Genomic DNA, 26,356 nt, shown 5'->3' with positions numbered 1-26,356 from the left:
CGCAACTTTATAGCTACTGGATTTGTGTTATTTTTTTCTTGTTAATAAGACTGTCTAATAGTCATTTTGAATGTCTAATTAACAGTCTGATGCGATATTTACCTTATTAAAAGAATATGTAAAAAGAGCGAGTGAAAGAAAGAAAGAAAAGAGATGATCCGACTCCACGGACTTGAAACCCTACCATCTTCAATGCAATTAATTCGTCATTTAACGTCCGAGCTGTTCCGTCACCCATCACTCCGCTAAAGGTCGCCACTCCGCCCCAAGCAGACGCGGTCTTCCGCGTAGCTGAGCTGACGTAAGTCCTACCGCGGTCCGCTCCTCCGCCGTCGACTGAGAGCGAGCCTCTGCTGGATGGATTGAGGCGGGATCTCGCCATGGCGATAGAGAATGGAAGGGTCGGGGCGGCGGTCGAGGGGAAGGGGTGGGGCCTCTGTCGGATGCCCTTCTTCGGCGGCGGCGGGGCCGGAGGTTCCTCGTCGTTGAACTCTTCCTCGGCTTATAGCTTGACGCAGCAGCAGCACCGACCGACCGGGCAGGGCCAGCCGGAGGCTCGGCGGCGCGGCTCCGGCGGCAGTTCCGTGTCGTCGGTGGCCAAGGCGCTGCTGCCCACCCGGCGCCGCCTCCGTCTAGATCCAACCACTAAGATCTACTTTCCATGTGAGTTCGTTTCTTTGGGTTCTTTTCCGGCGGATCTTTTTGCTCCTCCGCTCAAGGTTTGATATGCCGATCTTGGAAAGGGGGCGGTCCTTTTCCAACTTGTGTCGTTAAAATAGCTCTTTATAGAACCCGTTGGATGTGTCATGTCTTCATTCTTAAGCCTTTATCTCATCTTTAATCGGGTTCTTGCAAAGGAGCTTCCTTTTTCCCGAGGAATTGGTTATGGATATTATGGAGTGTTGGATTGTGTCGTTTGCGTTAAATTTCTTAGGTTTGAGTTGGTGTTTCTTCGTATGGAGTTGTAGGTCTACTTTTTCCTTTGTCTCCTACTCTCGGAACCTTAGCATTTGGTGTGACTATTGGAGATGGTTTTGTCTGTATGAGCTCTTTCTATGGATGTTTTTACTGGTATATTGGCTACATGCTATTTGAGCTTTGGAACTCTTCAGTTTACATCTGTCCGCTATCATTTTAGTCTCTGTTTCCGGTCGAACTAAGTATCAGGTCTTTCAATTGGTTTGGTAATCTTTAAGGTCGAAGCAGAACATTACCTTTTCGTTCTCCAAGACTGTTTTTTTTTTTTTCTCATTTACAAAATGCAAACCGTAATTTGGTTTCTAAATGCTTTTTCTGACGTGCAAAGGAGTTCACTTGATAGTTGGTGGTGTTTGTACTTAAGCTGATACGATCGTGTATCCTGATCGATAAATTTCTCTTAGTGCATTGTGATTATCCATCGTCCAGCTATTCTTTTGCTACTTTTTATGATACATAGCATTTAGTTCTAATATGTTAGACCTGGTCTTATTTTTTGTGGATTCCATGTCTAAGTATGTTCTATCTTTCAATTAGTTTGTTTGAAATGGAGGGTTGGGGCAATATCTTTCATTTTGTTCTGCATAAATTGGGTGAATTAGGTTGTTCATATTCCCTGAGAGGATACTTTTTAATATCTTACTCTGCTTAAACCATTGACCACATTGAAGATTGAGTACATTTTTTGATTATCTTTCTTATTCTTTCTTACCTCTAGTTTCATGGTGTAGACATCAATTTGAATGCCTATTATTTTGGTGAGGTGATGTTACTTCTTTCATTAACTTTTGCTATGATTCTTTATTGAAGATGAACCTGGCAAGCAGGTCAGGAGTGCAGTTAAGATAAAGAACACCAGCAAGTCTCATGTGGCATTTAAGGTAAGTATGGCTTTACCCTAGTTGCTACTATTTTATGACATTGAGCTTCTTAAAGAGTTGTGGACAGTATTTTTTTTATTTTTAATTATACTTATTAATTAGTTCTATCCGGATTTTTTTTCCCTACAGAATAATAATTTTTTATTTAGATATTAACTACACAATTTAGGCATAGGTTCTTTGTTTGCCTGTTATATTTCTTCTATGTTTAACCTTGTCGGGCAGATATTAACCTTTTGGTGGTTTCAGTTTCAAACAACTGCACCAAAGAGTTGTTTTATGCGGCCTCCTGGAGGTATACTTTCTCCTGGCGAGAGTATCATTGCTACAGGTAATTCCTTTCCTCTTTGCCTTCTTGCTGGTTTTGCCTTGATTTCTCTCAGCATGTGACATTTGTAACTATTGGGGGTTGCTATAAAAGTCTCCTACCTTTGTTTCTTTCTAATGGCAGTTTTCAAGTTTGTTGAGCCTCCAGAGAATAACGAGAAACCACTGGAGCAAAAGTGCAAGGTTAAATTTAAGATTGTCAGTCTAAAGGTGGAAGGACCTATGGAATATGTTCCAGAATTGGTTAGTCCGTCCCTTGCTTTTAGTCTCTTCAGCTTGAGATGAAATGATTCATGTCCAGAGCAATGTTCGGATTTGCTTATCTTTTGAAGAATCTTGATTCATTTGGTTAACAGTGAGTTTGTTTATACTAGATATTTGTTCTTTGGCAACTAATTTGTAGACGCCTTGAAAAAAATTTTATTCTTGTCTTTCTGTAGGACTTTGTAAGGCTGTTTTCTTGCACTCTAGAAAGCATGGACACAACATTTTGGCCCTTGGGATGAGTGTCGTGTCCTTGTCCAACTTGTAGGGGGTATTTGTCTGACATGGTGAGAGTGTCAAACTGCAGTCGAGGAGGACAAAAGGAGGAGAGAACAAGAGGATTAGAGGGAGAGGAAAACTGTGGTACCCTGCTTTTATAATATTATGCTGTCATGTCCATATTGCTTAGGTTCATGTCATGTCCATATTGCTTATGTTCGTGTCAATGCTTCATAGATATTAAAATTGATATTGTCGTTTTTGTCAAAGGGCATAGTCAAATAAGGCATTGGTTTCCAAACTTAGTTGTGGCAGCTAGATTGTAAATCTCGTGTGTTGGGGGATAATTTGGAGTCTACTGGGAACTTTGCTACTCTGGTTCTCAATCACTTGATTTAAATATTAAATGACAATAACACCCTCACTTACTAAAGCTAACTGATCCTCTTGGATTTCTGCTGGACCAGTTGGTCTGACCTTATTCTGATAAATATGGCTAGCATACTAGATTATAGTTCATCTAGTGAGTCCAGGACAGATGTTAGTCTGCCAAAAATAAAAGGAAAAGAAAAAAGGCTTCAAGCCACAGTCAGATTGTTGGTGGTGGAGGGAATTAGAAGCTAATTTTTTCTGGTTAAGAGTCCTGTAACCATGTCCATGGTTCAGCTCACCAAATCTGGCAGAGGATTGTGATGAGTCCTGTAATCTGAACTTGTTATTGGCACCGGCATACAATTTGAACCTTCAACTGGTGTATATTTTAATGAACAGGTGATCATTCTGCCTAATCCTGGTTAAATATTACAATACTGATCAATGCTTGTAGTAAGACATTCAAATTTTAATAGTTCTGATTTACTTATTAATATCAGGCTGCATTCTTTTACGTTGTCATGCACATTTTGCAAGAATTACATCTAAAGCAATGAGGAAGACTAATATTTGTTAAACAGTTTGATGAGCAGAAAGACCACGTTGCAGTGGAGCAGATTCTGCGGGTTGTGTTCTTAGACCCTGAACGACCAAGTCCTGTAAGCCATAGTTGATCCCTACACTGAATAGAAAAGACTGCTTGTTTACTCTTAAAAGACATAGTTTATGAAATACGCCGCACTATTTGTTTAAGCAATTGGAGAAGTTGAAGCGACAGCTAGCAGAGGCTGATGCAGCTTTAGAGGCACGCAAGAAACCTCCTGAAGATACAGGACCTCGGATTGTCGGAGAGGGGCTCGTCATAGATGAATGGGTATAACTTTTTTTCCCTCTATTTACCACATATACTATTTTTTCTCGTATATGATCTTTTCTACGTTTTTTAAAAAATCTTTGCTTTGTTCCTTTTCCAGAAAGAACGAAGAGAAAGATATCTGGCTCGCCAGCAGGTTGAAGGGGTTGATTCAGTGTAAAGTATGGTTTGTGATTGTTGCAACTTGTAATGTCCAAGTACATCCACTGATCCATTCATGTATATGGAGAAAATGTCTGTCATGATTCCTCCCCTCTTAATTTAGGCTTTTCATTGGTCATTTGGAAACTAAAATCCTTAAGAGATTTCTTGTGCTTGATTCAGACTTCTTTGTAGATATTGGGATTCTACTTTGATGAGAAATAAAGACATGTTTCTGGTGGTAAGTCTCCAAAATCTTGCACTTCTTTTTGTTGATCATTTTCTTCCACCTTTTTCTTTTTTGTTTTTTGTGCAACTTGCTATGTTTGAAATTTTCTTTGGGGTGAAGGAATTAGATCCAGCCAGTAGTTGGTTTCTCCTTGCCTTCAATATTCTGAGAATGATCTAATATTCTGTTCTTGTTCTTGATTGTGAATATTTGAAAGTACGGGAGACTAAAGTTTGACTTGCTTGGTTGTGTTTTGCTTTATAGGAGGAGAGCTAGCTAATTGTAGAGATATTATCTCTTTATCCATTAAAGTTAATAGAAAAAAATTAATATAAATAAAAATAATATTACGAAATTATCTTTTTAAATATATGGAGATTTTAATATAATTTTTAAAAGATTAGAGATTGAAATACTGGTGGAGTACAGTAATATGTAATATGATTATTTACCTGATTTGACTTTTTAACTTTTTTTTGTCTTTCAAGTCAACCGTTGACTTTAAATGCTGGTAAACCACTGCATGTGCAGTGGAAATGTTGACGCAGATTACTATTATATTACTAATTAAAATTTAAATAACATTAATACACTTTAATGATTTATTATGTCTATAATAAATAATATTAGATATGTTTTAGATTTTTTATATCTTTTAACTGAAATAGTGCATTTAATATAATAAATATCCTTAACATCATTCTTATGTATAAATAAGCACTGTCATATGTCTCCTCACAAAGGAGGCGCCAAAACAAAGCCTTTCCCACGCCATGACGAGGCCGATGGAAGAAGGAGGCCCCAGTGGGACTCCGAGCTCCTCCGGCGGCCTTCCTAAGCCACCTCGTCCTCCGCCTTTATCATCTTTCCCTCGTGCCGCGGCTCAAGAGCCGGCACCGCTGCCCTCGGCCTGGTCAGGTTGCGATCTCCTCACGAGCTACTCCCTCTGCGACCTCGAGGAGGAGCTCCAGAATGCGTGCGCGAGCATGGTCGTCCCTTCCTCCTCGGATCGGTTGGTTGATGCCTTTCAGTTCGATTTCCGCTCTCAAGACCTTGTCGCTTTGGGCACTCAAAACTGATCTTCTTCTTGACTGTAGTTAATATCCTGCCCTAAGTTTTTCTTTCGATCGATTATAAAAAGGATGGTCTTTTATACATCTCAAAGACTTTCTTGAAAGATTATGGGCAACATTATAAGGCTAGATGAATGGCCGATCCTTTGAGGAAAAAAGCATTTTTGTAAGGATTTATAAGAACAATGGAAATGTTGAAATCTGCAGAAACAGTTTATGTTGTGTAATAGAGCTATAGAACTCCATCAATCCAGGCAGTCAAAGCTGGAGCCAGAGAAAAAAAAGTTACATCTTATTGAATACCATTCGTATGGTTGGAAAACAATGTCTAGTCACTATTATTGCATCCATCACTCTGAACAAAGACAAATAAACTACATTGTTCTACTGGGCTATGACATCACATTTTGTTCCAAACAGGATATAATGGTAGTACCAATTTCCTGGTAAACCATAGAAGTTCCTTATTTTCTGCATCTTAGATTGTCCATCCTTCTCATCGGTCTCAATGCAAGTTTTTAACTACCAACTGTTGGAATCTAGCGTATGGAAACTCTGTTCTAATGATATCTGATAATGTTGAGGGGCTATATTAGCTCTCATGGTTTATGTTGAACTAACCGTTACTTCTTGGTCGTCATTGTGAGGATTACCGTCATTTGGTTTCACCGAGTCATCATTTTGAGGCTTCTCAGATTCTGTCAGTTTGTCATCTGTTGAGACTGCTTCCTTTTCTTCTCCCTCGTGTTCACTTCCAGTAGAACTCTCTCCTCCAGGTTGCTGAATATCTTCACTGCTCTCATGATTTTGTGATTTGCTATCTGAAAGGCTTTCTGGACCATCTAGTTCGTTGGTGCCGGAAAATGACCCTTTTGCTGCATGTTCTGATTTGGGATTATCATCAGTAATATGTATGCTTCCTTCAATTTCATCTTCTTTATTTCTTTCCTTGTTTTCCATAGTTTTAGGAACCTCATTCTCATGAAGACTTGTGGTCATTTTGACACTTACATCATTTGTATGGTTTGCTTGTTCTTTATCATCACCTTTGCTGCTTCCAGCATCTGTTGTCAAATCTTCTGTTTCGGTTCTTATTACCTGACTTTCATTTTCTGGTGTAACCCTATTGTCCTCCCAAGCAGACTTCTCTAGTTCCATTCCTTTTGGAACTACTTGTCGTCTTCTACTTCTTGTTTTTGTCCTTTTGTGATGCCGATGTTTCATTTTGGGGCCATCAATGGCCGTAACCTCTTTGAGATCTGTACTTACCTTTTGTTCATTGCTGAACCGAGAGTTCTTTAGTTTTCCTGAGCTATCATCTTCAGGACCCCATTGTTCTTTTTCCTCCATTTCTGTTACCTTAGGTTTGTTATCACCAGCAACCACAGTCTCTTCATCGTTAAGTTTCTTGGTACGTTCTTCAGCCTCCGGTGGAATTTCTTGTTCTATTTCTCCCTGCTTTTTTGAGTGTTCACTACCCTGAGAAACTTCAATCTTTTCCAGCTGATTCTCCTGTGAAACTTCTGGTGCAATTTGTTCATCATTGCTTTCACTTTCATCTTTCAAGCCTTCATTCTCAAAGATGGTCTCAAGCTTCACCCATGTTCCTTTGCTGGAATTGTCTTCATTTGCACCACCAACTTGTGTTTTCTCTTCTGAAGTTTTCCTGTCACCAGGATTTGTACTTGCTAATGATCTATCTTGGAGATCTTCATTTTCTTTGGTGTAATCAGGACCTGTCACATTCCTAACAATGTCATCTTCTGTGGTAATGTTCTCAGGTTGGTGTACTTCTGAAAGTTTATGTTTCATTTCTTCAATTTCATCTTCTTTTTTCTTCAAAATTTCAGTAAGATCAGATGCTTTGCGGTCTGCCACTACGGATGCTGCTGCTTGTTTTGTTATTTGAATGATCTGGTTCTCCTTGTCCTGAAGGGTTGCTTCCATCTCTTTTTTTGTCCTTTTGAGTTCGGCAAACATCATTTCTGTTTCTGTGAGCTTGTTGTAAAGCTCGGATTTTTGTTGGCTTAAAGAAATTGTTTTGTTTCTCAAGTCATCCAATCTGCTTTTCATTTCTTTGGTAGTCTCTCTTTCTTTCTGTTCACAGAAGATAGAGGTCAATATGATTCAGTTGGTCTAAGGATTACATAGTTTTGGTGGCGTAGTAAAATATATCTGATACATATTTAGCCATTTGTGGAACTCCATCACCATAACTTTCATGATGGTGTGATAGTGAGCTTTGCACCAGATTGAAGGATCGTGTGCAATATGAAGAGCAGGAAAATTTTGACGGCAATGAGTTAAAATCTCATATTGAAGTATTAGGATCATAGAGGGAAAAGGAGGACAGCATCCACAGTGTTTTTGCTTTATGTTTAATTTTGCACAACCATTGATCTAGATTGAATGGTGCATAAGCAGGTTGCGGCTTTATCAGTATTGAAGAGAAACTGGTCACTAAGAACCTGAAGTCCAAGTGGCTTGTCAGGACAGTGACATTTTGTCGTAGCAATGCATGAACAAATGAATGATTGCAGTTGTTGAAGCATGTCTCCTAATATTAGGATTTAATGCTAGATTTCAGCAGTATGAAATATAATTTATTATCAGATCTACTCTCTATCACAGTAATGATTTGTGTTATTGCATCATAAGCTCCTTAGTTATTGTAATAAATTAAATTCCTTTATATGATGTCTAAATTCTACCTTAGATTTAAGTTTTTCACTTGCTTGAAAAGAGAAGACATGGATGCTCTGGAGTGGTATATATGCAATCTGAACATGATGCTGCTAAAAACACTACTCAAGTGAGATATTGTAATTCCTACTACAGTGGTACCATAAACATCACTCGGTTATATTTTTTGGTCTTTATTATTCTTATTATTTATTTTGCTGTGGCATGAAAGTATGTACACACTGAATGGTGTCTATCATGAATACTGAATAAACTCTCTATATAAAATGTAGACTCCTTTACTTTTCCATTTTATGCCAATAATTTGCCGCTACAACACGAGCATACAAGAGAGGAGTTTGGACTAATCCCCTTTAATAAAGAATAACTACTAAACATGTTAGGCATCATCAACAGAAGTTCCACATACTCAGATTTAACTTCATTTCAGATCTAGAGGTGGTGTTCCTAAGGAAAGGTTTATCTCTTTACGTTAAGCATCTAATTGTTCCAGGAATCATGCTATGCATTGGACTTTGTTTCTTTGTAACAACAGTCAAAAGTTGGGTTTATGTTTTCATCATGCCGCACTCTGCCTATCGCATGATAATATAGCATAGGATGACAAGAAGCAGATTTTCAAGTCTAATCACCACGGAACCAGAAAACTTCACAAGGTAGCCAATGTTGATATACTATTGATGCAAGTTTTCAAACAATGCATCTTTTTTTCTATCTTAAAAATATGGTAATTTGTTCAAGATTTTATAAATTTTCAAATGTGATTGAGCAGTTACATAAGTTGCTTCATCGAACTTTGTTAATTTTGTGTTTCAAACAATTGATTTACGTATCAATTCCTTCTTTTTCATTTTGCAGTTTTTAACCAGAGGCAGTTCTTGAATGAGGATCGAATTGGAAAACAGAAAGATTCATATCATGTAAGCGACCAGCAATGTGTGCAAGAAATCTTTGATGGCTATGGTTACCTGTAAAAGTAGCTCAAAAGCAAGCAGCTCATGCTCTCGGTCCTGGAGGAGGAGGCCGAGGACACGTCTCTCCCTCAACTTCTGCAGCACGATGACGCTCAGAAATGCTGCTCCAAGTGCCAGAAGCAGCAGCAGACCATAGGACTTCTTCCTGTTATTGCCTGCCATCATGGTGCCCTTGTGTAGGGACCTCGATGCCAATCTCATCTCCCTCCCCTCTCCAACCTTCTCTCTTTAAAGGGACTGGAGAATATGGCTTGTTCTTCCTTGCATCAACCACAAGAAAGGTAAGGTGCCTTTTTGTTTGCTTTAAATCTAAAAAGAGAGGAGTTTGAAATTGGTGCTTTGGGGAGTTCATTCTTGGATTCCTCTGTGCTTCGTTATATATATCAGTCAAAGGGCCTTCTGTTGTTGCCTGTCAAGGGAGGTCATTAAACTATTTCACTCAATTTATTGCCTGTATCGAGCAATTTAACTAATCATGAGGTCAACTTGTGCAGATGGCATGAGAACATGATGGAATTTTCAATGACCATCCATGTCCATGAGGGTGCTGTGCTAAGCTGGATGAGGTACAAAGACAGATTGCTTGACACACATACTGATGCCATATCAGCATCATATTCCTCCTACAAAGTGAGGTGATTGGTAATTTTCGATCCGGGCAGACCAATCCTCTTTTTGTGGTTCAGGTACTCCTCCTCTTAAGCCACCTACTCTTCTTTTCGATCTGACAAGAGATCGATACAAGTCTGGTACATGAGATAATATTTGTTGAGCAGTTCCATTTTGTTGGCATGTTGAAGAAATAATATAAGCTGCAAAACTGTGCTACCATATTATAAATGGAAGCACAACCATGCAGAGTGTGGATGAAGAGTTGCCACCGGACTCCTTGGAATGAGAGAAAGCTTATATTAAGGCGCAAGAGTGAGGACTCTCTGAGCACCAACTTCCATGGTTTTTTATATGTACAACAAGTATGGTGAGGGAGGCATTGGAATGGTTGCCAGTGATCATCGTCATTTTTATATATAGCTTCTTCTCTGTCCGAAAGGCTTATCATGCAAGAAAGTAAGTAAAGGCTTTGTTGACTTAAAGGATTTGTCGGATATTGATCTGAGGTGTATGATCAAGCATCGATATCAAAATACATCATTCGATATCGATTTGTTTGACTTTTACATATTAGTAGTTCAAGGTAATGTAATGTTTACGTGAACAATTAGGTATAATTTCGATAGACCGAATAAGGTGAGAAAAAAATTATAGAGTAAAGAGAATTATAGATTGTATAATTAGATGATATGAAATAATCTGAGAGAGAGAGAGAGAGAGGAATTTTAATAAGAATTTAAATATTTTAATTTAATCAAAAAATATATATTTTATAGAGCTCACGGAAAGAAGTTGATCTTAAATAGTTGGGAGATTAAGATTTCATTGGTATTGTTGTTCCGATGAGGAATCCATCCCATGTAGTGAATCTTAAATAATTAGGACATTAAGATTTTGGTATCATATATTATGAAATCGACATAAATCCTTAGATTGATTCTACAAACATCTCATATAGCGTGATGTGCATGAACTATATAGTTGGGTGTCCAACAACATCTAGTATTTCTTCTATGAGTGCATGGAATGGAATTAAACTTTCTTCTTCTGCTATATATGGAGCAAGTCTTGATCGTTGATGCCTCCCCGACCAACAACGTGAAGTCAACCACATAGCAAGTCTGGATCGAGCTCATACATAGCCAACCACTACAAAGTACAACTCACCACCTTTTTATATGGATCAAATCTGAATCGTTCTCCAACAAGCAACACAGTTAACTACAGAGTACGATCAAATGGTGGAGAAATCACCATGAAATCCTCAGTGGAAAACACTCTATTGAGTGAACTTAATGGAGAGAGAAACGAAGCCCACATAAATGCAAGTAGGAAAACCTTCTCCAAGTGCAACAGTTGACATAAATGCAGTCATAATCTGAAATAAGTCATAAGAGGCAAAATTCCAAAGGATGGATTTCCGAGCAAAATTAAACAGAAATGCAGTCAGATTATTGTATTTCTAAGTGCTTAACCAAACATTTGAATGTTCAAACCCTTTTATATAATTGCACTTTCGTTTAACCAAACAACCACATTATTCTCCTCATTGGGTCTGCCTGTCTTCTGTCCCTTCAAAATGATACATAAGGTTTGTCCAAGGAACATAAATGAGCATCAATCATCAATAAACTTTAGGAGAAACAGCAGAAGGGCATTTTCCCAAAGTATTCCACAATATGTACTCTCCGGAGGATGCCTGTCAAAGCCAAACAATCCGTGAATTGTAGGTACCAATAGAACAATCTCATATATATATATATATATATATACACACACACACACAAATTAATAACACCAAGTCTCCAACCTAAAAATAAAAACAAAATTAAACATGCCAGTTTGGAGGGGCAATAAACAGGATTAGAGTATTGAATCTCGTATTTTGATGATAAAACTACTTGATATATATTTATGATTTAATCTGCGTTTTGAGTGACGTAGGATGCTTCGATCGGGATGAGACAATTAAAGCAGGAAAATCATGTTGTGCCGGAGGAACATGTCAGAAGATTGGACGTCGGGCCGGTGGATCGGTTGACGTATCGACAGAAGGCTTCGGGCCGTGGACTCGGGCATCGGGCCAAGAAGAGCGGGTATTGTGCCAAGGATATCGGAGTTGCGGAGTCAACTGGCCGATTGGGCAATAGGCTGTAGGAGAGGACGATGCGCCGAAGAATCGGACGAAGCGTCGAGGGACCAATGACATGCCGGACAACTTGGTGTGCAGGATTAACTAGGATGGAAGAAAGATATGCAACAGGAGTTGCGCCGGAGTCAAGACAATGATCACGTTGGGAGTTCGAGAGTTCGACGGAAGTTCGGACAGTCGTCGGAGGTTCTGCGGGAACAAATCCGAGAAGTCCATAAGCTTGCCAAAGAAGCTCGTCGGAACTCGCCAAGTGGATCGTCGCAAGTCCAGGAGTTTGCCGGAAGTCCGCAGGAGCATCACCGAGGGTTCATCGGATGATCGACGGAAGTTCGTCGGAAGAAGCGATTGACGCACCGGAGCAAGATTGCAGTAAATGTCTTAGGAAATATCGTAGTTAGCACAATGATTAAGTTGGAAATGGGAGGTGATCCCATTAACTTAATCTTGGGGCAATTGGGCCCCTGAAAAACCCAAATTGGGCCGAATGGATCAACCCATTCGAACCCTGATTTCTGCCAGGCGGTTGAACCACCCAAGCCAGGAGGTGGCACCGCCTGGGCTAAGTCTCCGAGCGAGACTGGGCGGTGCAACCGCCCCAGCCAGGAGGTGGCACCGCCTGGGCTAAGTCTCCGAGCGAGACTGGGCGGTGCAACCGCCCTAGCCAGGAGGTGGCACCGCCTGGGCTCAGTCTCCGAGCGAGACTAGGCGGTGCAACCTCCCCTGACAAGAGGTGGCACCGCCTGAGCTCGGTCTTCGAGCTCTGGCAGGAGGTGCAACCGCCCCTGACAGAGGTGGCACCGCCCAGAGGCTCAGTCTTCAAGCTCTGCCAGGCGGTGCAACCGCTCCAGTCAGGAGGTGCAACCGCCAGATCCCGGAATTCCGGGAATTGACAGTTTTGAGCTCCAAATTCAAACTGGGTTGGGGCCTATAAATACCCCACCCATTCAGCACTGAAAGGGCACAACATATACACCGAAATCCTGATATTGTTCTGTGATTTTTAGAGCTCAAAATTGTTGTAAAGGCCAAAAGTTCTTCTCCCTCTTTTCTTCCAAGTTCTGAGTTTTAAAGAGAGGAGAGAAAATTCTGTAAGGGTTGTCTCCTAAGCCCGTCAAAAGGAGTGAAACTGTAAAAGGGTGGTTGGCTTTCGCCTATTGAAGGAAGGCCTCTAGTTGACGTCGGTGACCTCGTCGGTGGAGGAAGCCAAAAGTGGAGTAGGTCAAGATTGACCGAACTACTCTAAATCTCGGTTTGCATTTACTTTGAGCATCTTATCTTTAATGCAAACCTCCTCAATAGCTTACTGCCTTCTGTGCTTTTACGAACGTGTTTCAAAGTTCAGTGCTTTCCGAATCGGCGTTTAGACGCAAATCAGTTTTATCGTACGAACGTCGTATTTCAGTTTGCGCTTATATTCTGATTTTCATCATAACTGCAAACTGCCTTCATAGATTGACTTTAACGTCATCTCGCTTGATCTTAAGTTAAAGTAATCTTAGAATCGACTTTCACACCGAAATCACTTTTATCGTTCGAACGTTTTTTTATCGTCGAAAGATTTCCGCTGCACTAATTCACCCCCCCCCCTTAGTGCTCTTGATCCTAACATAGAGAACTTACATGCCACAAGAACATCGTTTAAATGTTAACACAGGATTATTTGAAGCCTTGCCAGTGGATCTCATTATATTCATTTTTGACAATACTGGAGGAAGTTTGGTGATAAAGAGAAAAGAGATTGTCATCCAACTTGATTATAATCAGCAGAAGAGTATTGATAAGTTTATCCCTTTTCTTAAAATCAAAGATTGGTATCAGAATATTTCTTGTGACGCTCACATTAGAAATTGACTGATGGTTTATAGGGCTCTATGAGCATACTTCCATAAACTTGGGCTTAAGTCTCATCAAGTCAGTTTTACCATCAGGTTGGATCGTCCTCATATCGGATCTCATTGATTTTCTGCAGAAAGAGTTGAGCCATGATGAGCAATGTGGGTTTAATAATTGACTTTTCAAAATACAATAGTGGTCAAGGGAATTATGGACCCCACATCTGCACTCAGTGGATCCAAGTTAGAGAGACCACTGAACTATTAGTTCATATTTTGATTAGTTAAGAAGGGGTTAAGGAACTATGAAATCAGTCCTAAATTGTTCATAGAAGCAAATTTAGTGAAATTCAAAAGCTTATAGTCAACAAGTAACCATCTGCTCCCATAATCACATAATATCATGATATTTGAATTGAGTTATACCAAAAAATTTATACTTCAGATTCTACATATCTGCTTGTTTGCAATAATGGCTCATCTCACAAGATGTTTGTACGTTTAGTTATATTCAGGCAGGGAAAAAAAGAAACCATGAACCCTGAAACCTGATATTTCTACTTTCATTGCATGATTTTGTTTCCTCTTATCAATTTATTCCTTTGCCCTTGAATTATGATTAACAAAAGACTTGAAAATACTCCAGAAAATTTGAAAATAGGGCACGGTAAAATCATATTTTGAAGTTCATAGCCACCCAATGCAATCAGTTATCAAGTAGCTCAAGCATGGTGATGAAAATCAAGCATTAACCTCCATTTGTTCATAATCATCAGATCTAATTGTAAGATACAACAATTTAAAGTTTGCAAGCATTATCCATATGCTTAGTTGTAATGATCACCATGAAATGGAAAATATAGAGACAATAATAAAATCTACCTGCATAGAGAGTTCAACTGGTGCTTTCAAAGCCGGATAGATGCTTACCTGCACAAGAGATGAAATGTCACTAGATCAATCATACGAATAAGGCTGGACAGACGCTTACCTGTAAAACCGCATAATTGGACACATACATACAGATGTGTATATAGATGTGCAACTTAGTGCATGTATGCATATGTATGCAAGCCACAATGAAAATCATTTGTTTGATTTCCAAGGGATTCTTGAAGAAAAAGTACCATAAATTAATAAATAAAAATTCCAATAATAGGATCAAAAGTAATTTGAGAACAAATATTCTGTGGGCATGAGTTGTATGACCTAATAAAGACAGCAATTAGACTCAGTTGTTGCATTTTTCTTTTTAAGGTTTTGTTGCAATTAGCCCAAACCTGCTGATCCTGCCAAAACCTAATTGATGGTCAATCCTGGGGGTTCCGTTACCAGCTATTTGAATCAATTCCAGTCAGCTCCAGCCGATCTCAAGCCAATTTTAGGCTATGACAAAGAAACCCAATCTTAAGATCTAACTTGCCCGATCCAGACCTGTTTGACCCTAAATTGTTCGACAAATCCAACTCAATTGCAGTTCTGCAAACCTTGCAAAGTGTGTTATTTACTGAAGTTATATTATTAAAAGATCAAAGAGCATAAATTCACATAGTATTAGGATTTAAAACAGAAGCAATGATGACACACATTCATGGTTGCCCAATATAGCTCTTTTGGAAAAGGTATAACCGTAAAAATGGAAATAATTACCAAAGCCAATCACATATTCAACTGAGGCACAACCACAAGGGATGTTTTGTTCTCATTGTATAAATATATCAAAATGACAGAAGGCCATGATCCAATGTCACGAACAAAAAAAGAGTCGTGAATAACACTTTGTTCTTGTGAAAAAACAAGGCAAATAACACAAGGTCTTTCAATTAGAGTTGAAGACGCACTGGAAGGAGACAAATATAAGCAATGGGCAGGCAGGAAAGCATGCTACTGACTTTCACAAAATTACTTTCCAAAAGCTCTTTGTAACATTTGTTCATCTATATTTGTTGTAAATGATAAGACATGAGACCTTTGATGTTCTCCATAATAAGTTATTGCTTAATACAATGATGAGATGTATGGAAAAAATTATTAAGACTTACCGATTTTGGATCTATTGACATTCCAGATAGCGTGCCTCCAATAATCTTAAAAGAAACCTGAAAGTTCATGCATCAGTACCCAAAGAAGATGGCTCTAAACATGGTAAGAAAAGTGAAAAAATATATATTTCCATCTGAGAAATGCAAAGCAAATATGCAGTATGTAAATTGATATGCCTATGTAGCAGTCTCAGGCAAACAGTAGGTGATCAGTGTTGCTTATACACAATTTACTGCAACAAACTTTATGGTAAGTGACTTGCAGGTACCACTACTGAACATAACGAAAGTGATTTGCAGGTGGCAACTATTGAACATATCAAGCAAAATCTATTGCTACCACCATACTAAAAATGGCCTCTTACATGCACAATCAGGTAGCAGATGCTCCCTTGCACGACTCTGAATCCTTTGTATCATGTTCATGAGGCTCAAGCATTGCCTCATCATGGCATGGGTGAGTGCCAAAATCTTTTTTAGCATAGTTTGATCTCGTGTCATGTCAATCAGCATGCCCCTATGCTGATCAGCAATGCCAATACTTGGCCCAATCATATGTCAATACCTCCAACTCGATTAACATGGGTTGTGCAAATACCTCTTCTGGATGGTATGTTTTGACTTGTGTTGATTGGCATTACAACTATTGGAAGAAGGTGAAGGAAAATATTCATTACATTAGAAAAGAATTTATATGGAACCGATGTTTTTGATAGGCGCCTGGGCGCTCGCCCAAGTGCTCGGGCGAGGCGACACCCAAGCACCTCGCACAACCTCTAAGCAAGGATTTTGATGAAGTGCCACCCAAGCACTCGCCTGAGCCCAAGCATTGGGCTCCTCGGCCAAGCGCCGAAGTGAAGAGGCAAGTTGGTACCGGGTGGGGTTTGCGCCTGGTTCAATTGAACCAACTAAAGTGCCCTAACAAAAACTCATGCCGCTCCCGACCCAAGTTTGAAACCCTATGTCTGTTGCTGTTGTTGCCTTTGTCCGTCGTTGCCGCCTTCATCCGTTGGTTCCTCCCCCATTGCCACCTTCGTCCGTAGCTTCCTCCGTCGCCCTCTTCTATCCCACCTTCCTCCATATATATTTTTTATATTTTTAATATTAAGGAGTATCTCACTTCGCTCCGACAAGCACCTTACACCTTGAGCATTTTGAGACCTTGGCGTCTTTCAGCACCTAGTGCTTTTAAAAACATTGTATAGGGCTAGCATCATGACATGACTAGTAGTAGACTTAGGTTTAAAAGAACTACATAATGTTTAATCTTCCATTGTCATTAGAGAAACCAATAAAAACACAAGAGCATTGTGAAAAATCTTGTTCGTAGAGAGACAAGACGTGGTTGCTATAGGTGCTTGAAGATCTTGATAGGGACTCAAACCTCATGAAGCACCAACCAGCAATATGAAATTCTTTTAAACAGCAAACGTTTCTTCTGATCGTATTTCAGTAAAAGAAATATTCTTCTCTCTCAAGCCTTAGCATTAACAAGCTTTAATGCAGCATGGAGGATCAAAACATTCTGATGATTGCTTGCTAAAGCTTCTGAGACAGTCATCCAGACCAGTATGACAACTGTTAGACCTCTCGCAACTCATCTTTCACTAAAAGCTTAATAAATACGAGAACAAGCTCTTTTAATTTGAGGGATTATCCATCAAACATTTATCCATCAAGAAGCTCTCTTTAAGATTTGAGGGATTATCCATCAATCTTAGCCATCATATATTGCTTTTAACAAATGATTATATGAAACTCAACCAGAAAAATAACTGAATGACTACTTGCCACACATCATGTCACCAATAAATAATATTTTTGAATCACATGAAGAAAAATACAAATGCATATACTGAAGCACAAGAGTATTTAGTGATAGCAACATAAACATGACACTGATGTATCCAATATTCATGAGATAATAATATGCTTACTATCTCTACCATTAGCGAAAGAAGATTACAAAACAAGATGGGAAATTTATATAAACACATTGTATGTATGTTGAAAAAAGACCATGTAATAAATAACCTCATGGGAATAGGAAGCTTACCTTTGCATAATTGTATGCTTGCCAACAAAATGGCTCTTCCAAATCTACTGACTCTAAGTCCTTATTCATTTTTTCCATCAAATTATCCTCAATGTTGAGAGTATTATTAGCAGTGTCCTGCTCAGCATCACTATGAGTATCTTCTTCAACCATATTTCTTGAAACTGACCTCGGTAGTGAAGGACCCCTCTGGATTGTCCTTGAAAAAAATTTTATTGTACCTGGAAAAGTTGCCTCAATGCTTTTACCGGTGATACCCCTGCCACTTGTAACAATTTTCCATTCCAAGGAATGCTCTGTCATTGAAACTGTTCCAGTTGAAGGATTCCCATCAAAAGATAGCACTCTTCTACGTGGAAATGGCATGGAAACAGTACAAAAGTCCATAGAAAAAGGAGCCCTGTAACCCTCCATCAACTGCAACTTGAACAAAAATGCACCTTCATCCTCAGAGACCATAGATAACTGGTAAAAGCCTTTTACTGGTGGATCAGGACCACATAAGGCCTGATAACGCATCAAAACAAAATTCCCAAGTGGCGGAGAAAACATTAGAGCTTGTTTATCATCACCATGTTCTGATACCTGAACACAATGGTGAAATGATACTATTTCCATGCTAGCATTCTTCAGTCCACTCAGAGGTAAGGAAACATCAGGCAATCCTTCTAAGTCCGCTCTGCAGTTTACTTGACCTGTAATTGAAATTGAATCTGGTATTTCATCACGGTCGTACATGGCAGCATTTATCGTCTCATGAATCATGAACAACATCCGCTGCTTTCCTTTGTGTAAATATGGCTTCCAGGCTGGTTGCTTGAGTTCTGCAGGTGGCAAATCTGAAGAAGAAAAACCATGGGCCTTGATTACAGATACATGTGCAAAGTCTAGGTCAAGAGGCGTTCCTGAAAGCAAATATTAGATGAAAGAAAAAAAATTATCATAAAATCTGAACAAGATTATGAAATATAGGAACAATATTAAGAAACAAAATCTGAGATGAGAAATACCATAACAGAAAGTACCAACCAAAGGGCATTGAGCTGCTCAGAAAAGTAAGCAATGCATCTTTGTCTATTGGTCTGGATGTGCTTTTGGAAGCATCCATTGCTATAGTACCAACTGCAGAAGCACCTGAAGTACTTGAGGCTGCTACAGAAGCTCCAACAGGTTTTGCCCTGGCCGATATGCCTATACTACCAGTCAGTGAGTCCAACAACCCTCCTACAGATGGAGATGAACTAATGACCACATCAGGGTCAACAACGTCACCAGTAATTATGTCCCCCACAGTGTGTGCCACCATAATTGCTCTGTGAGAAATAAGATCTTATAAGCATTCATAACACATTAAACCAATTCCACATTCCAAAACCTATTACAAGAATGTGGAAACAGAAGAAAAATGAGAACAAAAGAGCATTGACCGATTAAATTTACTGAATCGAACACAGAAGCAGCTTGAGATTTCAAGCTACACGACACCTACTGCAATACAGAATTAACTTTCAGACCAAGAAAATGAACATCAATATCTTCTTGTTGAGAACAGCATTAAAAGGGAAGTAAACAGAACATGTGGAACTGGGAACTAAACCACTCAGTATAAGACAAAAAGTTGCCAAAATCAACAAAACTAAGTTGGTAAGATGGTTTATTTTTAGTCTCTTAAGCGTCCTCTCTTCCCAACACCTCATTTAACCCCGAATCCCAGAATCTGATATGCAGAATCACTAGTTCATGGTTCTGAACCAATGAAGCTCTTTATCATCCTCCTTGTGCAGCAACAAACCTTTCAGTTAATTTACAAACTAGTCCTGTTAACATATTGTTTGCTGTCATCAGTAACACTGGTATTCTCAACAAACCACATCACTCGGAGAAAACTGAGCCTCATTGAAAGGAAACAACAAAAATATATATGAATTTCCAGATAATTTTTGTCCTTAAACCAGATATAGATTATCTCCAGAAGTCCATAAGACACCCGAAAACAGATATTACTCAAATTTCCATCAAAATGTAGAATTATAAACCTTGAACTTTCAGCCACTAATCCTAATTAAGCAACTAAAAGGCTCTTCTATGCAGCTTCATCCCTTTACCGAAGTTGTCATTGTCAGGTTACAAGAACTCCCGGTAACCATAATGTTCTATTAGACTACAAACTGAAGCCGCCAAAAATCACAATTAAACACCTCATCTCCAGTCATCGCAACTTTTCTGCCACACAGTCATATTGGACAGTGATATTTGTTGAATGCTTCTCAATTACATCAGACACTTCCCAGGATATCCAATATTTACTAAAAGAGGGCACATTGTACTTTTTGGACCAACTTCAAGGATGGTTTTCATTCAGATTTTGTTTTCTTAGTATGCTCTTCTTATGATGGACAAAACTGATTAAAGATTTTTCAAATATGTAACATGCCATTTGTGTCGAGTATCATATTATAATAAATGAATTAAGAGAGCCAAATTCATTTTTGCCCACTATAAGTTTTATTTACTTTCTCTATGTTTCTGGAAGTGTTGTCATTATAAAAACTTATTTCTTAATGGTACTTGTTAATTGCTAGCTTATCGCGTTATACAACACCATATTTGAACACTCTATATGGATGTCATGACATGTAAAACATTCTGATACATTATTTAAAATAATATTTATTCATTTTATCCATGATGTAATCATTATGTAACTCATAAAGTTGTAAGATCAGTCATGATTTATGGATCAAAATGATGGACATATAAGAATATTCAAATTAGCATTGCCAAAATGAAAATATTGAGATATATTAGTGGCATCAGTTGAAATAAATAAAATAAGGAAATCTATAGATTAATTTGGTCACTAGAATAAAGAATAAAATAGCAGCTATGGTAGAAAATAAAATAAGGAAAGGATAGAACAAAGAATATTTACATTTGTAAATAGCAGTTGTGGTAGAAAATAAAACAATGGCAACTGCTTAAGATGATAAGAAGACAATCACAGGAGACCCATGGATGCCCTGGTTAGAATAGGTGCGTCAATCAATATTAGTGGCGCAAAGGAGAGAATCGAGAGATAAAGAGAACCCTAAAATTTTGTATTACAGACGATGAAAAGGTCAGTTCTTTCTTGGGCACCATAGAACTATTTTCCACAATGCAAAATGCAAAACAAATGCTTATTAATATACATTCACCTGGTGCTAAAGTCCATTGGACATTTTAGCAAGAAAACCAAGGAAAATCATGAAGATAGTTTGGTTCCATAAATAATTATATCATATCATGTTATATAATATTTAAATATCCACAAACTTACATTATATTATATATATCTACAAAGTCTTAAAATAGAAGACAAAATTGTGATGTTCTTTGCTGTCAAGAAGCATTACAAGCAGAAATCATTACAAACACAGGAAAATAGGGAATAATAATATTTTTTTAGCAACAAAAACTTACATTACCCTGTGATGCATGGTAGATTGTATAAAAGGGACGAGAGGCTGTATTCCTCCCCCACTGAACCACCACAATCAGATCTTGTGCACAATTTCTCATATGCTTTAAACTGTTGAGGCTCAACAAAAGGCAAAATGATAATATAATAACTGCCCTTTGTATGTAAAACCAACGGCCATAACATAAATTCTTCTTCGCCACCCTCTCTTTTAATGGAGAGTGATATAATGTGACGTGTGATTGGATCATCAACCCAGGAATCTGATCCTTGAGTTGACTGAGCGAGGCGGATGCCAAATCCTTGTGCGGAACCCTCCCTGATCAAGGTAAATTATGCGTAAGAAACTCTCGTATCAGATAAGTCATCCATGGCATTGCAAAGAACACAATTCTCATAAACACCATAGTACATAAATTATGGCTGTTGCAAGGAAAAACAATATGTATAAGATTTCACCAAAATCTAGAACGAAAACACCATAGGACATAAGTATTTGGAACCCTAGTTATTGAGAGAGGTTCTTGATGGTACGAATTTACCTCCTCTTCCTCTCAGAAAAAGCGGAAACCAGTTCAGGATCCGTCGGTAGCAGAGACAGCACGCTGTACCCAACAGACTCTGATCTCTCGTTCTCTCTCGCACAGGCCAAACGCCACCTTTTCTCCACCACCGGAAATCTCCTGTTAAAACAAGAAAAGGAGAAAACCAAAAAGACAACATTTGTGAAGTCAATAAAGACTCATAAATCAAATATTGTTAGGTTTTCCCCCGAAAAACAACGATTTGGACGAATAAGTGGAGATCTTTAAGGACTCCTAAATACGACATGACAGAGAGCACCTCGATCGAGTATGCTACCCTAGAAAGAATAAAAAAAGAAGGGGATGAGATGCCGGGAGGCGGATTCATTCACCTGGAGAAGGCGACGTTGTCCTGAGAGCTGAGGATCCAAAGGGCTCTGATGCTACAAGGCGACGATGAAGGCATTGCTCCGCTCAGTCGTTCCCCTTCTCCCTCCGGAAGCGAGTAACGCGACGCCAAAATGAGTACCGATGAGGGTTTTCTTTTTCCACATAAGTCCTCCAAATTCCTGTTATTTATATAAAAATTCCTCCCAAATTTAACAAAATGGTAACGTGGCGACATAATCGGTTTTAAATTGAATATGTATCCGCCAACTAATTTATTTGCTGGCTATGGGGTTCGAACCCATGCGCACTTGTGTGCAGAAGATCTTAAGTCTTCCCCCTTAACCACTCGGGCAAACCAGCTAATTTGTATTGTAGATTTAAATAAAATTAATTATATTTAATCGACTAAAATATGGTTCTTTCTTTATATCTCCTGATTTAGAAAATGCCATATTATTATTATTATTAGTTTCATCATCAATCATCATCATTTTTATGAAAATTTTTTGATTATAATAGTATTAAGTAAGAAAATTCGAATGATATAATGTCACATTTCTTATACCTATTGACTGTGTGGATCTAAAGAAGCCACGTGTATGCTGGAAACTTGGTGGTTGCTTAATTGCGTGGAACGCAACCAAATGCTCCCCAAATCTTTTCTGATGGCGATGCTATGTGAAGCCCGATCGAGCCTGTTCGGTGATCGATGAGGTGTCAACTTCACATGCGAGTGTCGGCAGTCGGCCCCATCAGTAGTGGGACCCGCTATAAAACGTGTCGTTTGCTGGTTGAGGGTACGCAAGTACGCGTGCACCACACCTGACACGCACGCAGAGAATTGGCGTCATGGTTAACCATGTAAACTTGCATTTGCGCCAGAGTGAGACTCGTCCAAGAATTGGAGCGTAAAAGCTACGGACGCGCGCAAACTGGGCATGCATGCGAAGCAAAAGGTGGCGAGAACTGGAAACAAACAGAGAATGGGACGTCGTCGTGGATTGGAAGTCATCAATAGCAGCAGCAACGGCAGTGAAGAAGAAAGGAAAGGATGCAGAAGTGTCGACCAACCCCTCGACAGAGTACAGTCCAAGAAGAAAGCCTCGGTGAATGCATGTGTGCGGTGGTTGGTGTGGGATTTGACCAACTCCTGCATCTGCTGTCGTTCTTCCCTCTTCGGTTCTCCCTTCTCTTCTCTCTTCGTTCCCACCTACCTACCCTTCCCAACCCATCTACCCACAGACCGCAGCCATATAAAACCTTGTGTTCTCTGCCATTCCTGTTTTCTCTCAGCTTGAAAGGGTTCTTCTTCTCAAGCTTTTACCAGTTCATCGCAGCCCCTCCTCCTCGTCCTCTTCCATCTAAGTTTTCTTCTGTTATAGCTATATATATATATATTGCGTCTTATAGATGTCACCAATGGCGGCGACCATGCTTTCTTCTGCGCCAAAGCATGTCTTTAGTCCCACCATCCCGCCGCCGGACCACCAGGCAGCTCCTCCTACAGCGATCCCCAAGCACCGCCCGGCCATCCGGCGTGTCTTCTCTACCGCCCTCCGCCCCACCGTTCGATCCATCTACCTACCGGACTCCTCCTCCGCCTCCCCCTTCCACGACGCTGTCGGCTCCAGCCGCTCAGACTGGCAGACCAACTTCGCCATTCTCGCCAGCAAGGCCTCTTCCTACTCCTCTTCTCCTTCATCTTCCAGTAAGGACGGCGCCGCTTCCAGTGAATCCACCAATGGCAACGATGGTAACCAGTACCACTTGGTGAGCCCTCCTTCTGTTAACGGCCCGAATCAGAGCTCGGCGACTCTCGACCTGGTGCCGGTGACCAACCTTCCCCGGCCGCTCTCCATCTCCTACCTCTCGCCGGCCCCGAAGCATGGGTCCCGGCTCCGCGTGGCGTACCAGGGCGTCCCGGGGGCATACAGCGAGGCGGCGGCAGGCAAGGCCTACCCCAACTGCGAGGCCATCCCCTGCGACCAGTTCGAGGTGGCCTTCCAGGCGGTGGAGCTCTGGATCGCGGACAGCGCCGTCCTCCCGGTGGAGAACTCCCTCGGCGGCAGTATCCACCGCAACTATGACCTTCTCCTGCGCCATCGGCTCCACATCGTGGGCGAGGTTCAGCTCCCCGTCCACCACTGCCTCCTCGCCCTCCCGGGCGTGCGCAAGGAGCAGCTGACCCGGGTGATTAGCCACCCTCAGGCGCTCTCCCAGTGCGAACTGACGCTGACGGAAATGGGCCTCAGCGTGGTGCGGGAGGCCTTCGACGACACGGCAGGCGCCGCCGAGTACGTGGCCAACAACGGCCTCCGTGACACGGCGGCCATCGCGTCGGCGAGGGCCGCGGAGCTGTACGGGATGCAGGTGCTAGCCGACGGCATCCAGGACGACAGCGGGAACGTGACGCGCTTCGTGATGCTGGCGCGGGATCCCATCATCCCACGCACTGATCGCCCCTTCAAGACCAGCATTGTCTTCGCCCACGATCGGGAAGGCACGTCCGTCCTCTTCAAGGTGCTCTCCGCCTTCGCCTTCCGGGACATCAACCTGACCAAGATCGAGAGCCGGCCGCACCGCCACCAGCCGCTGCGCCTGGTGGACGACGCCAACGTCGGCACCGCCAAGCACTTCGAGTACATGTTCTACATCGATTTCGAGGCGTCCATGGCGGAGACCCGAGCGCAGAACGCCCTCGCGGAGGTCCAGGAGTACACCTCCTTCCTCCGCGTCCTCGGCAGCTACCCCATGGACATGACCCCCTGGGCGGCATCGTCCACCACCAACTCCTCGGCGTCGTCTTGACTCTTCAGATCTGGCCGTTCGTTTCCTCGCATCGCCGATCCGACGGATGCGATCGGTCAAAACCAAACCCCTTCTTCTTCTTTGTTTATCGTCGCAGAGTACGTGACGACATGTGATACGATCGTCACCAACCCACCCACCATGGCGTTTAATTACTGTGTTGCCGGCCATGAAAACAATGTATATTTTTTCCCTTAAAATTATACGAAAATAAGTGTCACTATTGAGTATTGTCATTACTCGAAAGATCTAAATTATATCTTTCATTTATTATGTATCAGAATAATTCTGATTAACGTTACAAATGTGAGCGGAAGACTTATGGTGTAATCTTCCGCGTCCTAAACACATTATAACGGTTTCAAGACCCGCTTCCACACATATATCGTTATAACCCGGAGGTTGGCGAGGATAGTAGGTGGAAATCAGGTGGAGGAAGAGAGACGTGGTGGGGTTGGTGGCCGATGGCCAAATTGATCCACATGTTTCGTCCGATTTGGTCCAATTAGGGTTAAGCTCATCAGATAACTTTTGTACCGGAAAATGCATCTCTAGTATAGTCAACAAGGAAGAAGGGACATGCAACTCGATATAACATATTTTATAGGAAAATGCATATCTAGTATAGTCAACAAGGAAGAAGGGACATGCAACTAGATATAGCATATTTTGGTATCCACTGAATGGATATGTTGACAATATATTGGCTATCACGGTGAACCTAACAAGTTGTTCTAAAACTAATGTGGTGCACCGAGCGAACTTGACACTTGAGACCTGAACGAGATAACCGCCTGACATCCATGCCACCAACACGCTGCATTAATATCGCGTGCCCCATCCTAAGCTACTCCAGAGGTGTAGAGCAATGATGAATGAAACAGGACCAAACATATCAGACTGTGCCCGTATCCCAATATACAAGCTAACCACCTATGGCGATGGCTACCTTTAAACATCTGTGTACAAAGATGTCAACAATCATTAACAACTATGTACATCAACACACATGACAATATGTATAAAAGTCACTCTCAAGAATAATGCTAGATCGGACCTCATACACACATTTCAACTCTTTCATCTCCAACTCTTGCTAGCTTAAGTATTGGAGATGTCAAGTTGGGAATCCCTCTCCTGATTACGACCTATATGCAGGCACCCGATGGCCCGTTAAAGAAGTGATCTTCAGCCTCCATATGGGAGAACGAGGCCTATGCCCCTTCGGTCTGACCTCAAGTTAATATGCTCCAGCTAAAACATCATGCTAATGATCTTGCAAGACGGGCAAATCGTACTGACAACTAAGCCATGTTTTCTCACCACTACTAATTCCTCTACTGAGGAAATCAGCAAAGATGCTTCCTTGCTGTTTTCTCTTCCTCCTAAAGAATCATCCTATGGATTCATTCTTGCAACAATTCCATTACAGTTCCTATATTATA

At 40.6% G+C, this 26,356-nt stretch overlaps 4 protein-coding genes, 1 long non-coding RNA gene and 1 other non-coding gene across 6 annotated transcripts; 3 read left to right on the top strand and 3 right to left on the bottom strand.

The window, feature by feature from the left end:
- The first annotated feature begins 233 nt into the window (after positions 1 to 233).
- Positions 234 to 4,301, top strand: LOC103995641 (vesicle-associated protein 4-2). Its single transcript, XM_009416276.3, has 7 exons — positions 234 to 663; positions 1,789 to 1,859; positions 2,109 to 2,190; positions 2,311 to 2,429; positions 3,623 to 3,700; positions 3,796 to 3,915; positions 4,016 to 4,301. The coding sequence occupies exons 1-7, from the start codon at positions 381 to 383 to the stop codon at positions 4,073 to 4,075; spliced, it is 813 nt and encodes a 270-aa protein (XP_009414551.2). The 5' UTR covers positions 234 to 380; the 3' UTR covers positions 4,076 to 4,301.
- A 714-nt stretch (positions 4,302 to 5,015) lies between these two features.
- Positions 5,016 to 10,160, top strand: LOC135644030 (uncharacterized). The gene is made up of 3 exons (XR_010498407.1): positions 5,016 to 5,297; positions 8,920 to 9,316; positions 9,530 to 10,160. It is a non-coding gene; the product is annotated as an uncharacterized LOC135644030 (long non-coding RNA).
- Positions 5,649 to 9,236, bottom strand: LOC135644028 (uncharacterized). Its single transcript, XM_065161397.1, has 2 exons — positions 9,030 to 9,236; positions 5,649 to 7,455 (listed from the first exon to the last, which is right to left on the bottom strand). Exons 1-2 carry the CDS (start codon positions 9,234 to 9,236, stop codon positions 5,965 to 5,967), a joined length of 1,698 nt encoding a protein of 565 aa, XP_065017469.1. The 3' UTR covers positions 5,649 to 5,964.
- An 873-nt stretch (positions 10,161 to 11,033) lies between the features above and the next one.
- LOC103995644 (AP-5 complex subunit mu) lies at positions 11,034 to 22,264 on the bottom strand. The gene is made up of 8 exons (XM_009416278.3): positions 22,106 to 22,264; positions 21,732 to 21,872; positions 21,197 to 21,508; positions 18,759 to 19,042; positions 17,730 to 18,634; positions 15,674 to 15,730; positions 14,514 to 14,561; positions 11,034 to 11,346 (listed from the first exon to the last, which is right to left on the bottom strand). The coding sequence occupies exons 1-8, from the start codon at positions 22,177 to 22,179 to the stop codon at positions 11,272 to 11,274; spliced, it is 1,896 nt and encodes a 631-aa protein (XP_009414553.2). The 5' UTR covers positions 22,180 to 22,264; the 3' UTR covers positions 11,034 to 11,271.
- Positions 22,265 to 22,380: 116 nt separating this feature from the next.
- On the bottom strand, positions 22,381 to 22,463 carry TRNAL-UAA (transfer RNA leucine (anticodon UAA)). The gene has a single exon. It is a non-coding gene; the product is annotated as a tRNA-Leu (tRNA).
- A 917-nt stretch (positions 22,464 to 23,380) lies between these two features.
- LOC135645282 (arogenate dehydratase/prephenate dehydratase 6, chloroplastic-like) lies at positions 23,381 to 25,151 on the top strand. The gene has a single exon (XM_065163523.1). It carries the CDS (start codon positions 23,514 to 23,516, stop codon positions 24,909 to 24,911), a length of 1,398 nt encoding a protein of 465 aa, XP_065019595.1. The 5' UTR covers positions 23,381 to 23,513; the 3' UTR covers positions 24,912 to 25,151.
- Positions 25,152 to 26,356: the final 1,205 nt, after the last annotated feature.

This window comes from Musa acuminata, chromosome BXJ3-8 (genome assembly GCF_036884655.1).
Source record: "Musa acuminata AAA Group cultivar baxijiao chromosome BXJ3-8, Cavendish_Baxijiao_AAA, whole genome shotgun sequence".
NCBI lineage: Eukaryota > Viridiplantae > Streptophyta > Magnoliopsida > Zingiberales > Musaceae > Musa > Musa acuminata.
The sequence above is the reverse complement of the archived record's forward strand: the minus strand, read 5'-3'. Positions and strand labels throughout refer to the sequence as shown.